The 14445-nt window shown below is 40.9% G+C and overlaps 1 protein-coding gene across 7 annotated transcripts in view; it reads left to right on the top strand.

Moving 5' to 3' along the window:
• The window catches only part of LOC126248992 (SAM and SH3 domain-containing protein 1-like), a 769734-nt gene that overhangs the window by 695369 nt on the left and 59920 nt on the right, over positions 1-14445 (top strand). For 6 of the 7 annotated variants that reach the window (XM_049950597.1, XM_049950588.1, XM_049950580.1 and 3 more), the window contains exons 5-6: positions 7476-7604; positions 13970-14026. The exons of the other annotated variant lie outside the window; for it this stretch is intronic. In XM_049950597.1, coding sequence (XP_049806554.1) covers positions 7476-7604; positions 13970-14026 — 186 coding nt within the window. The remainder of the gene's footprint in view (positions 1-7475; positions 7605-13969; positions 14027-14445) is intronic. 7 annotated transcript variants of the gene reach the window in all.

Here is a 14445-nt window from a genome sequence, read left to right as displayed (position 1 = left end):
TGGTATTCATTCCGTGCCTGCTGTTTTTTATCTGAATCTCATAAATAATGCAATGCTTTCATGGTGCTTTGATAAACTATCATTGAACGATGACAGTATATTAATAGTTCTCAGACAAAGAGTAGTAAGGAGTAAAACGTGACAGGTTTAAATAGAATGGTTACTTCAAAAAGGCGCTGCAGTCTGGAACCGCAAGACCGCTACGGTCGCAGGTTCGAATCCTGCCTCGGGCATGGATGTTTGTGATGTCCTTAGGTTAGTTAGGTTTAACTAGTTCTAAGTTCTAGGGGACTAATGACCTCAGCAGTTGAGTCCCATAGTGCTCAGAGCCATTTGAACCATTTTTTTTTGTTACTTCAAACTACACAACTTGGTTTTAATTTAAATGTCCGAGAAGACAGACAGCACATTACTGCAAAAAAGATGATGCATGCTTTTGCTGGAAGATAAGACTGGAAACATGAAACAGATAGCAATGCGGTATGGTTCTTGGATATCGTCGGTAGTTTCCTAAAGTTATTTCAACTTGGCGACAGCCTTTTCCGACTTGGTAATTGCTCCAACTGACTGAGAAATGAAGCTATGCAACGAATCAACTGTGAAGCAATTCACATACGTATTCTAAATCTGCCAACAAAAGTCTATCGCCGCGTGGGATTACCCGAGCGGTCTCGGGAGCTGCAGTCGTGGGCTGTGCGGCTGGTCCCGGCGGAGGTTCGAGTCCTCCCTCGGGCATGGGTGTGTGTGTTTGTCCTTAGGATAATCTAGGTTAAGTAGTGTGTAAGCTTAGGGACTGATGACCTAAGCAGTTAAGTCCCATCGGATTTCACACACATTTGAACAAGTCTATCACATGTACTTTATTCGCTAATCATTCACTCACCAACTGTTCTCCATTAGTAAAAACAGACGTTAAATGCCACAATTAGAAAGACGGAGAAAAGGATGTATTAAAATGTACTAGAACACAAACTTCACTGCTTCGAAACTGCCTGGTAAGAAGGCAATTACTGGTAACCGATATCGCTAGCTTTGCCTTAAATAATGTGTATTTTATGATTCTAACACCGGAAAAATTTGCTGTTCTTCAGCATCTAATTCTAAGAAACGACGTTTCCGGTAACTCTTAAAGTGATTTATTTGCGTTTCCAACAAACTTAAGATGTGCCTCAACGAAATCTGTGTACTGTCGATATATATATATATATATATATATATATATATATATATATATATATATATATATAAAATGATGACTAATTGTAATGATGTAGACGGGAAGACCCATTACTGTATTGATTAGATACTTCGAACGATCATTGAAAGCAATCACGTCCGTTAAATGCCTGTAAATATGCTAAGAAGCGATTTAAAGAGGAACGAGCAGATAAAACAAATCACAGGAATGGCAGATGACAGACTCAGATTCATTGAAAGAATCTTCAGGTAGTTCACCCGCAGAGGAGGTAGACTTGCAAAACCCACGTTCGACCGACACTGGGATATGGCTCGCTAGCTTGGGAACGCTTGGGAACCGTACCATACAGGATCGATAGTGGAAATATACCATCGATAGTGGAAATAGAGAAGATCCAAAGAAGAGCTGCGCTTTTCGTCACTGGTTCGTTGAGTAAGCGCGAAAGCGTAGCGGAAATGCTTACCCAACTCCAGTGGCATACGCTCCAAGAGAGATGTTCTGCATCACGGTGAGGTTTACTGTTAAAGTTCCTAGAGTGTGTGTACCTAGAAGAATGAATCAATATATTTCTTCCTCCGCTGTTTCTCTCAGGAGAAGACCGTGAAGTAGAGATTCTGGCTCACTCGGAATCTCACCAACACTGATTCCTCCCACCCACCAATCGCGACTTGATCAGATATGTGGAGAAGTAACAATAGTAAATAAAGCACCTTCCACCATATACCATTAGATGAAGAGAGGAGTATGGATGTAGATGATGTCGTTCACTGATTTATTTGAAAGCTACGAGAAAAGAATCGTCTCCTACGACAAACGTCTCTTGTTGATTGCCGATACTACCTATGATACACACTAAACTTGCCCATCTCCGTATCTGTTTACGGTTCTCAGTGAATCCCCCTTTCCATTCTCTCCCCGCCCCCCTTCAATTTCTCTGTAGTGTTTGTTTTTGTGGTGCTTGCGTGACGATGGTGTGGGTACGTGTGCACGCTTATGCGTTTGCTCGTACAGAGCAGGTGTAGGGAGGGGAAGACAGGAGAACAGGTAACGACAGCTATGTACGTAAGTGGCCCGTCGAGTGCTTGCTTTCCTGGAGAACACTTAGTTAATTACGCTCTCTCATGGAATTAAGTGCACCAAGGACACGGTAATACGAGCATGTGCGGTGGTCATTAGTGTTAGCAGTTGAGTCATCGCGGGGTAAACACGGTGCTTCCGTTAGCTCTTAGCGATTTCTGCTTCTTGTCACATAAGCTTCATATCTTGCACTTGTCGTATTGCACTTTTTAGTAGCGTGCAGAACTAATTAGCGAGGACAATAATCATACGGTGCGAATGAAATCCAGTGAGTAATGCAGCACAGTTTCTTTCGTGTCACTTGAGTTATGGGTTCAAATGGTTCAAATGGCTCTGAGCACTATGGGACTCAACTGCTGTGGTCATCAGTCCCCTAGAACTTAGAACTACTTAAACCTAACTAACCTAAGGACATCACACACATCCATGCCCGAGGCAGGATTCGAACCTGCGACCGTGAGTTATGGGTCGTCTACATAGCTCTTCAGCTTTTCTCAAAAGCGAAACATTTTGTAGATAAATGTCTTGAATATAGCTTCAGCGCTGGCATAAATGTGTAATATCCAAGGGGTACCATTTTGACGGGAATAATATTAATGTAGAAGAATAAATAAAATTATTTCTGAAAAACAAAAGTACTTGTTATTTTTTGAACACGCCTCGTATGTAATTTAGTGTCGCGCAACTTCTATTATTATTGTCTTGTGTATCAAAAATAAATCTTCTTTAAGTTCTGAACCTAAAACTCTTAGCCGTGGGAGATTTACATTAAACTAGCGAACTGCCTCGGCTTCGTTCGTGTAGCACTAAGTACCTACAGCCGAACGACTTGTCTGCCGTAGCGGTGATAAATTATATACGCAAGTCTTCCTCGTGAATGAGTTTATCTCTTAACGAAATAGTATCAGAATCCCTATAATAGTACCTGAGATTAATCTTCACGTGCGTGCGCACACACACACACACACACACACACACACACACACACACACACACACCCGTCGGGGGACTTTAATTTATAAAATGTATAGATTGATAGATACATAGATAGGTAGACGTACATTTTCTTCTTTAAAAATTCAAGGACTAACTCATAGGTAAAATTTCGAAAATGTATTACTCCTCACGACAATCTACCGTTTCCACAGTTTTATTATATGTTTAATACAATGGCCACCAAGAGTCTTCTCAGATACGTATAGTGCCCCATCTCCGAAGAAAATTATCGAACTTACTCTGCTATGACAAATGTCGAGAGCTGACACACAGTTCAGGCTAAATGTTGCTTTAATAAGTTCTCCATAAATGTATGCAAATTCTTCATAATTTTGTTCAGTATGTTATACATTGCTGTTAACTAATCAGAAATTTTTCACACGGTTTTAGCGTTTCCTCCAGCATACGAGGCATGTCCATGTTCAAAAAATAACGGGAACTTCCTCTTTTTAGAAAGAATTTTATTTATTCTTCTACATTAATATTACTTCCATGAAAGTTGTCCGCCTTAGATATTATACACTTATGCCTGCACTTTTTCCAATCCCCGAAACAATTCTGGATCTCGATGTTGAGATAGCGTTTAGTTGCACGCAGACGGCGTTGAATTGTAAGTACCGGGTGGTTATTACTAAAATGCAGCTGCTCAAGGAGGTCCAATATGTGCTGTAATTATCGTACGGTAGCGAAACTTTGTATGTATTCTAATGCGTTAATGCGGAACCGATTTACGCCGGAAAAAATTACTTCCAATTTTGGCCACCAGGTGCAAATCTGACGTTGTACATCATTTCGCGACGTCTCCGGTGATCATATTGAACAAATTGTATAAGAGGCGGTTAATAATGAAACCAACATTATGCGTTGCTCACTTGTTTGACCTTTTATGCCCACATCCCGTTCCTAATCCATTACATAGGGAAACTTCTCTATACGTATTTTTGGAATCTACAGCGCCGGAATCCGTAAACCCAAGTTTCATTAACTGTTCTGAGCCGTTTTAGTAGTTCTGTATCGTTGTTGACTATATCCAGAGACACACGAGCAACTTGCATTCACCGCAGTTTATATTCGAAATTCAACAATTTAGGAAATGTCACACTTTTCATATCCAAAACAAGAGAAAAAATCAATTGCACCTGCAAACTAATATGTCACCATTATCGGCAACTTCTCTGACTGTGATTCGCCGATCGTTAACAGTCATTTCTTTCACTTCTCCCCCGATTTCATCGCTTTATGATGTGCCGCTGCGTCCACGGAGCTTGTCATCTTCATGTTCACGGCATTCTTTGAAAAGTTCATACCACTCGTAAACCCTTTCTCTACTGGTACCAGATCCACCAACAGCAGTTGTTAACGTTTCTAAAACTTTGCTGCAACTCATTTATTTCTCACAGAAAATTTAATGAAATTGTCTGATCCATTTTTATTTAAAATGAATAATCGCCAGTAGTACCAAAATACATGTAACCTGTTTGACGGCTGACAACAGACTCAATGTCTGATATGGACGTACAGATACTTTTCAGTTATGCCTAACAACAAACCAACTAAAACCTCGGACTAACACAACACGCGAAATTACAAAATTCCCATAACGTTTATAACACACTTCATATGCTGCCTTGCAAAATAATGAAGGCCTTTGTGTGCTTGCTGTACTGCATTCCATGCCCATACTCACCGTTCTTGCGTAGTACTTGCAAGGGAAGCATCACAGCTTGGACAGCTACACCCGCATAAAATATTTAAATGCGGAGATGTGTGTGCTCTAGCACTTTCTAGGTCATTTCTCTGCAAAACACTGCGTTTGTGTACAAGCGATGTTTGAATGTTTATCCAGAAAGAGTATTACATTAAATATACAACCACAAAAGACAACCAAATACTGCTAACTTCTAGATGTATTTTTTTTTTAGACAGTTCAGAATCTATGAAAGACGTCATGTTCATTTTGCACGATTGTAAATTGACAAACCACAAGTCTCGTTACATAGTCGATGTTTTCATCACCCGTCTTCGCTGTGTAACCCACAACCATCTGCACCGAGATGCAGAGGTATGTTAACATACGCGCGAAGGAGATCTGGTTACGAAATTGATGTTCCTGTTATATTATTTGATAATGTGATCACTATAACTTTTAATATTCGGGCTATTCCAGTGTAGATACACCAAATGAGTAGCATGTAGGCAAGCTGCACTCGTGAAGAGTACTTACTGTTTCACACCGCTGTACTTGAATCACTACATTGTAACTCCAAATTCGCACTTCTGTGATTAAAGAAAGAAAGTACTGCAATACAGCAAGTTATGTTTTGGAAAATAATAACTGCACCTGTTAAGACACATCTTTTCAAACTAATGTTTATGACTCTCGCCACTCTGCAGGCCATAATTGTCTGCTGCACGGTATTGTCTTTTGAGTGACTTGTGCTTCTGTAGTATCCGTAACATTCAAACACCGATGGTACACAAATGCAGAGTTTTACAGATAATGACCTTGATGGATGATGGCTTAGACACATCTTTGCACTTTAAAATCATTTTTATGTTTTTCCATTGAGTTTCTGCTCATTCCCTCTGTCACTGCGACATCAGTCAAAACTCACCTTCACCTTTTCTTGACGTAACTAACTAACTAACCAACTAATACCTCTTCAGTGTCATGCCAATCAGTCCAGGCCTGTCACTTGCAACTGACGGTATTTACTTCATTCCCAAATCAGATTGTGGACAAAGCGGCCGTGAACATCCGAAATTATTTTTCGTTAATCAATATACAATATTTTAATCAAGATCCAGCTCCAAATACACTTTTAATTGAAAATTCCGTACAAACTGGTAAGCACAAAGTAGAATCACAGCGTATTAAAATTATGTAATCCATTTCTTTAAAAAGTCGATAAATTTTAATTAGTAAATAATAATATGCTACCATATTATCTACTTCAATAGAGTAGATGACAGATGCTAAAGAAAAATCAAATTACACTTTAGTGAAAGAAATGAAGTACAGCAAAATCAGTTGGCTGCTATTGTCCTTAATAAGACTCATTTTTTAGCATAAATAGCGAATATGTAAATTTTAGTATTTTTTCCAACTTAACCAACTAATTCCAGAAAACCTCATTTCCACCAAATCGCCCTTCTCTCCCTTAACAAAAATAACAGAAAAACAAGAAGAAGACTACGTAACGGAGTGATAATCACCGCCGTTAACGCGTCAGGTTCCCGATGTGATTTGTAACTGGTCATTTTTCATCGTAAAAGCCGCCGGTAACTCATGTTTGAACTTAGTCATAAATAAAATATTTCGACATGTCTGAACAACACAAAAACTCTACATGCCATGTGAAATACAGATGTATTATTTGGTATTTCAAATTCAGGTTTGTGCCATCTCCTACAGCATGCAATGAAATTTTGTTTCCACTTACCATTTCATTTCTGATTATGTAAAACGAGTATAAAGCGACCCCAACGATAGATCTCACGATCCATAAATATTTTTCACATCTGGTATCACAGATGACATATTGTCACCAACAGAGCTTTCAAATAGCTTCCGTGTGCAAAGACTGCGCCGTAGTCTTATTTATGGTCATTCTGCATTCATTTTCAGCACGTCAGAGATATTATCTGTTTACACAGTAAAGATAATTGTGTTGAATGGAAGTATGCACAGTAAAATATTGTGACCACATTTTCTATAAAACATAAAGAAAAAGAAGAGGAAGAAAAGAAGAACGCTTCTCTTTTGTTTTACTGTCTCTCTGTGTGGACTAAAATATGTAACCAAGAAATAAATTTCAAATACAACGTGACGGTGTTGCAATGTTACACTGAAGATAATTTCTTTTTACCGTCTGCCGCCATACGGAGATTGTACTGGTGTTCACATACACAATTAGAATTCGTAATACGCAGTAAATAATATTGTAGCCGATTTACGATCTGTTGAACATGTAACCTTCCCTAAAACGGAAGTTTACTGTCATGTTCCGGCAGTGTAAACTCATCATCTTACCTACTACGTTTGAGGAGAAGCGCAGACTCCTCGTTCCGAGAAATTAATTCCGCGGTCCAGATATGTGGAGCTATTGGCACAATTTACTCCGCGAGTTGCGGGAAATTATCAATTTAAGACGCGCAGACACGACGTGGGGGCGTCCGCTCAGCAGGGCGCGTTTCTGCCTAGGTGGGGACACCAGACAGCGTAGTGGAGAGCATGCTGCCATCTATCGTCGACCCAAGGGACTACGACCGGCTGCGATTCATGCAGATGAACGGAGGAGCGCCGAATAGCTTCGAGGAGACCATTCACAGGGTAAGTGAAACGTCATACTGTATTTTAATGAAGTAGATTTAGTATTTCGAACGTATTTCTTGCATTGTTACTGTTAGTGGTATGTTAGCAAAGGCTGCGTCCTTCAGATTCAAAACTTTCAGTATTCACACTGACCGAGAACAACAGTTATGTTACATCGTCAATAAAGCAAAATAGCTCGTTCGTTACATATTTATTATGATATTTATAAATTGTTCAGGGGGTATGCCTCTTCGGTATTGCAACAGGAGGATCATAATAAGTGACAAGTTGAGGAAATTTGACTTGATTAAGCGATCTGTAGCGCCATTTATCGAGGTGACATGAGTACCATTACATCTGTAGACAACTTTAGTTGCCTTTTGATAACTTTAAAAAAAAATCCCAGAAAATTCACTAGAAAAACACAAATGACTAAAATTAACCGAGTACTGAAAGTCATTCTGATTTTACGGTGTTTTTTTCCTAGTTGACCATACAATGATTAAGAATATCTCGGTCTACACAAGTTTCCTTTGTTGTTTATTACGCGTGGGAGGACGATGCGGAATTTGCTCTCTTTGCTTGGCGTCTGTCTAGCTGCCTAGGAAAGGGATTAGTCGAACCTGCTTTACCTCGTACTGAGGACAATGATCTTGATCATATGAAAGGGTTGCAGCAATATCTGTGGTCCACTTGAACTTCCTAGCCAACGGACTTGCCGAAGTGGTAACACCGGTTCGCGTCATATCACCGAAGTTAAGCGCTGTGGGGCTTGGCTAGCATTTGGATGGGTCACTGTACGGGTCTGCCGAGTGTTGTTGGCAAGCGAGGTGCGCTCAACCCTTGTGAAGCCAATGGAAGAGCTACTCGATTGAAAACTGACAACGGCCGAGAGAGCGGTGTGCTGACCACATGTCCTTCCGTATCCGGATCCGGTGACGCATAAGGTCTGAGGATGACGGGGCGGCCGGTCGGTACCAGTGGACCTTCAAAGCCTGTTCGGACGGTGTTTGTTTATACTTGAACTTCCTCGCTTACCTTCTGACATAATTCAGTAGGAAAAATAAATAAATAAAACAGTACAAATGGAGCACACATTTGATACAAATTGTCTCTGGGTGCTACCGGCAAACAGTTTTGTTGAGCGCAGAGGTTACCAATTGAGTAGCAAACACTGAAACAGCAGTGCGGTAGAACGTCTGGGCAGAGGTAGCATAGGTAAACGGGAAAGCTGGATAGCTAACCAATGCTTTCAAGAACGGCTCGAAATTGTATACTGCACCTACATACCTTTATTTGGTAATGGAGCAGCTTTATTTCTAAAGCAACAGCAACTCTGTCCTCTCGCGGCAGAGAGAAACATCTGTTCGAAGAACAGGGTACTCAGTTTGCAATCTAAAAACAGTAGCAATGTAAACAGTAATTTTAAAGTATAATTACTAATAATAATAGTACTGTTCGTGCTAGTATCAAAGGAGGTGGTAGCAGCAGCAGCAGTGGTACAGCAGTAGTAGTTGTAGTTAGAATAGGTAATATAACATAGTAGATTTAAGGGAAAGCATTGTTGATTGGCTATGTAAAATTAGAAAATAAAGCAGGAAATGGGTTTGGTAGTAAGAACGTAGTGTCAAATGCATCCGTATTCAGTCTCATATAGTTGATATAACGCTGTAGAGTTTCGTTGTTATGCTCAATTTGTGGTATCTAGAGCAACCAGCCTGTAGCGCCTACAGCAGCTGGAAGTGACTCAGTCTTGTTCTGGTACGTCTGCACAGGTACTTGTAGGTTTGTGGCCGTTCCTAGCTGTGTGGCTAGTAACATTATTTCTGAACGATCTTGTCCTCGCCGAAGACAGTGGTCACTTAGGGTGGCCGCCATCTCTGATGGTGGATTCATTTCCAGATCAATGAAGGGTGCCTTTCACCGGAACGATTGGTCCCTGAAAACAGCACCGAAACATTTCCCAGGTCATTAGACTTTTAGCGCTATATTGAGCTCGTTCAGCAGTGGACAGAAAGCGTCTGGTCCCAGAGGTTTCTCACGGGACGCATTGAGATTCATCCGCCCCATGAAAAAGAAGCATGACTCACTGGAGGAGAGTATAGACAGCAGCAGAGCAGTATCGATATTGCGACAAATTCAAGTTTTTGCCGTCGACCAACTCCATTACCATAAATCATCTACTTTGGAACCCTATATTGGCTGGCTCACACGAACTCGGCAACATTTATCTTCTGCACGCATTATTTATCTTCTGCACATACGATCTCTGCAAATTGCCCAAAGGTGCCCTTCCTGCCAGTACCAGAACTACGCAACCAATGACAGACCTGTGATTTTCTGTTGGCGCCATCCAGTAACCCGTCAGTAAACCATATTGTAGGAGGGTATAAAAGTTAAGCAGAAGGGAACTATAACACTTTTATTACAAAATTTAATAAGAAGATTAATTATTATTTTAAATCGCCTAAGAGGGTATAACGATTTAATGTGTAGTTAGAGTAGAACATCTCACGTAATCCTCAGTATCATGTGGGAACTATCAGAATTATTCAGACCGTACATAGTTCAGTATGAATGACCGTGGTACAAGTTAGAACTGTCATAAATGTCATAATAGTTGATAGTAGTAGATTGATTTGGGGTAAAAATGAAATTAATAGAATTTTAATGGCGTATTTACACGCAGCAGTTCCCGTATTTTGCTCATGTTTTAATCTTTCCAAAGATTTCTTTGTTGTCAGGAAAAGCACCAACAAATAAATAAGTGGCATAGCTTGTGCCATTTATATAACTCACCGTGGCAACTCATGTTGCTTTTCCGAGATATTCATTACAAGAGCAGAAAAATTATTATTTTTTATTGGAAACGTACGGAGACACAAAATAAAAAAAATTGTCAGAAATAGTATAAAAATTACTATCTTAGTGGTGAATGTGCGCTACAGATTAGATGACGTACATAAACTTAGAGAGAATGGAGAGAAGTCGATTCCATTTAGACATCTATTTTAAATCCATTAGTAAATTTTTAATGTGTCTTAGGTGGGTATGTTCACACTGTTCGTGAATGTATTGCTTAGGGATATATACTGCCGTAAAAAATGCAACCCCCTCAAGAACAAGGTCATTTTGTTGACAAGTGAGGTAACGGGTAATTCATCATTTTAAGATTATATGGTGACGAATTCAGACCTAATGAAACACAGATGTCACAGTAAAGGGTGCACAAACAATCGTACCAATACACAGTGTACTACACTCCGACGGCAGCGCAGGCGTCTATTCTCGCATGCAAACAGTCATAAAGGCGCCGAATGGCATCCTTCGATAGACTGTTCCTAGGATATTGCACCTTTTTTTGCATTTCGGCAAAGGTTCTTGCGGACTCCGGGGAAAGAGTAAAATCCCGCTTCATTATGTCCCATACGTGTTCAGTTGGTGATCTTGCTGACCAGGTCACTTATTGTACACCACTAGGGGCACACTGTCACAGCATCCGCATGTGGACGTGCATTGTCCTGCTGAAAAAACACTTCTCCTTTCTTGTCGAAAAAACGGCAGCAGCACAAGCACAACAGCCTGTACAATGTACCTGGCACTGATTACTTTACCCTGCAGGAAAACCAAATGTGACCGCGATTTGCAACTGATGACCTTCCCACACCATGAAGGCTGATATGGGACCAGTGTGTCATGGACGAGTGCATTCTGGAAAAGGCGGCTCACCAGCTCTACGCCATACACTTATGCGTCCACGAGTCGCATAAAGACAAAACCTACTCTCATCGCTTAAGACAACAGACGACCATCCCACTCTCTAGTTAACTCTTTCAAGACACCAGAGTAGCCATACTTGGTAACGTCGTGGTATCAGTGGCAACCTGGTGAGAGGCACACGTGATCTTAATCCTGCTACAAGCAGACGGTTCCTAGTGGTCCCTCATAATACAGCAGATGTAACGGTGTTCGGTCGGTCACCGCTGCTCGCATGATGCGTCGATCTTGTCGTGCGTCTGTACATCGCGAACGTCCTGAACCTGTTCTACAAGTGTGAGAATGTTCCACAGACCACTTTCTAAAGCATGCGCAGCAGTTCGTCGATGCGTCCATCTAGCGTCCCATGGGCACACATTGCGATCCCCCTCAAAAGGCTGAAGCTGTTCAACAGGAGTACATACTCGTCGGTGGGGCATGGTTGTCCCCTACAATGAATGTTGCTAACATTGATCACCTGTATACTCTGCACAGTTACCACCTGCAGAGTCAAAGCAGAGGGTGGACAGGCAGGCCTCGTGAGCGCAACTGATCGCCGCTGACCGTGACAAATGAATCTCTAACACTGCAACACCTCAGTACGCACATACGGGGAAAAGAAACCTAACTTTTTTTTGACATCTATTCACATTTTAAGCACAAACCTTCAGTCTCCTTTAATGTTCTCTCCACTTGCACTAATTTACTTGTCTAATCTTTTATTCCATTGTTCAAAACGTTGCTTAAATTCTTGTTTTCGTAATGCTCGAACGCGCCTCATCCGTTTTCTTTTCTTCACGTCAGCAACATTTGCACAACGCTTTCCTTTCATGTCTCTTTTTATTTTAGGAAACGAAAAACAAAAGAAGTCAAGAAGTCGCACGCGTCAAGGTCAGGTGAGTATTGGGGGGAGGGGGGGGGTGTATAGAAACGAAGCAGGGGTCATACAATTTTTGGTCAAGAATTGTCGTAAAGGCAGGGCAGGCTGTGCTAGCAAGGGCAGTGTCATGATAGAAAAACTAGTCACCCTACTGCCACAAATCAGACCACTTCCACCACGCACTGTTGCACAGTTGCACAATCCCTTCAAAACTTCCAAGCAGAAAGCTTGGTTAACAGTCTGACCTTTCAGGGCAAACTCTGAATGAACGACTCCTCTCACATAGCATCGGTTTAATGTTTGGTTTCAGCTGATGAGCTTTCTTGGGGCGAGGCGAACTTGAAGTCTTCCACCGGCTTCGTCGTTGCTTTGCTTCAGTATCGTAAGCATAGCACCAAAATTCGTCACCTGTGATAATTTTTGAAAAAAAAAAGTTATGATCATTTCGGGACACTTCTTCCAACGCACTGAATGCTTCCACGCGACCTAGTTTTTGTTCAGCAGTCAGCAGACGTGGCACGAATTTGGCAACCATCCTTTTCATTTCCAAACCTCCTGTCATAATTCTCTTTATAGAACTCCACGTCACTCCCAACAGCTTCAAAATTTCTTCACTGGTCCGTCGTCGATTTTTGTTGATGACTGCACGAATGTTTTCAACATTTTCATGTGTTCGGGCCGTGAAAGAAAGACGAAAACGAGGTTTATCATCAATTGACATTTCGACATTTTTGAAACGGGAAAACTACTCAGACACATAAGTTTCCCCCAACGCATCGTTCTTGTACGCAGTTTTTAACATTTCAAGAATTTCTGTAGCACTTTTTCCAAACAAAAAGCAGAATTTCACCACCGCACGTTGTTCACGAAAATCAGCCATTGCAAAATAACAATAATAAAAAACAGTTGTCACTATAAACTAAGCCGAAACCAGTCCTGATCATGTCAGGGACGGCGCTCGGCTTACTGACTGCAATGTTGGCTCTGTGCGTTGCTAGCGGCAAAACGTGGGACGACGGAAGTTCTGCCTACAAAAAAATTAGTTCGGTTTCTTTTGGGTACCTCCTCATATTATACCCTAGTGCCACTGAACACAATCCTTGAGGGTGTTGCATTTTTTCCGGCAGTGTATAATGGACCATTGACATCTGATGGTAATGCTGGTGCAATAACACGAATGTGATTCCACAGTAACCAAGGATTTCTCGTGTTTTCAGTCAGTTAAATATAATTTTTTAGCGACTATATCTGATGTATATTTCGTAAGATTTAGAAACAGATAGGACTGTTACGGGAAAAGAGGCTGTGTATAGGCTGTTCGTACAAATGTGTTATGAAATGTTAGCATCAGCTACATGTCAGGTTTACATTATTGTATGTTATAAATGTATGAACTTATCTCATGTAAAATCAACGAGAAGTTGCTGAAGATACGGGTTCAGGAAAAGTATAGTACAGATAAGGTAATGTTTTTAGTAGTTGTTGCTAGGCCTCGTTTTCAGCATAATACATCGAGTAGCTCTCGTACTGTCAATCCATGTACCGGTAATGAGTTATTCTTCAGAAACGAATTTATGCAGTTACCTTAGATGACACGCAAACAGGTAGGTACATCATATATACCGGTACTTTCGGTGGAACAGCTAACTGATAAATGTCAAGCAAATTCATTTTCTTTCTCTATAGATCGCTGAGTTCATGCTCACATTGCAATCACACTCACTAACGCTTTTGTTTCTCCACACAGCTGAAAGTGCAAGAAGTCCTGAAGAAGAGAGAGCGCTTCCACAAGGAGCACGAAGAGGTCAGTTGAGAACATCACTTGCTTCAGTGGCTGTCTTCGAAGCTTTTAGTGCATCGCTGTTACTTCCCATTTCTTCCACTATTTAGCGAAATACAAAATACGTTCGAACTCGAAAAACAGTATTTTTAGAACATTTGTGTTGTGTAGAAGTAACCATAGTGATGAGCTTTCTGTTGTGTGTAAGCATGCTTTGTATCTGTTGTTTAAAAAAACCGCTTATGTTTTGTTCTGCATGTACATGTCAAATGGAATCGCTGACAATGACTGTAGAATGGTTAGTTAATTAGTTTCTGGAGGGGAAAAAACACTTCGAGGAAACTCCATGGTAAAACATTGCAGTATTATTTTTTTATGTGAATGTGAACGGCCTTTCGCCTTCTACATCCTTGGACGGCCATCTACGGGCTTCACTTGGAAGC

The sequence above is a fragment of the Schistocerca nitens genome, chromosome 1 (assembly GCF_023898315.1).
Source record: "Schistocerca nitens isolate TAMUIC-IGC-003100 chromosome 1, iqSchNite1.1, whole genome shotgun sequence".
Taxonomy (NCBI): Eukaryota; Metazoa; Arthropoda; class Insecta; order Orthoptera; family Acrididae; genus Schistocerca; species Schistocerca nitens.
The sequence above is the reverse complement of the archived record's forward strand: the minus strand, read 5'-3'. Positions and strand labels throughout refer to the sequence as shown.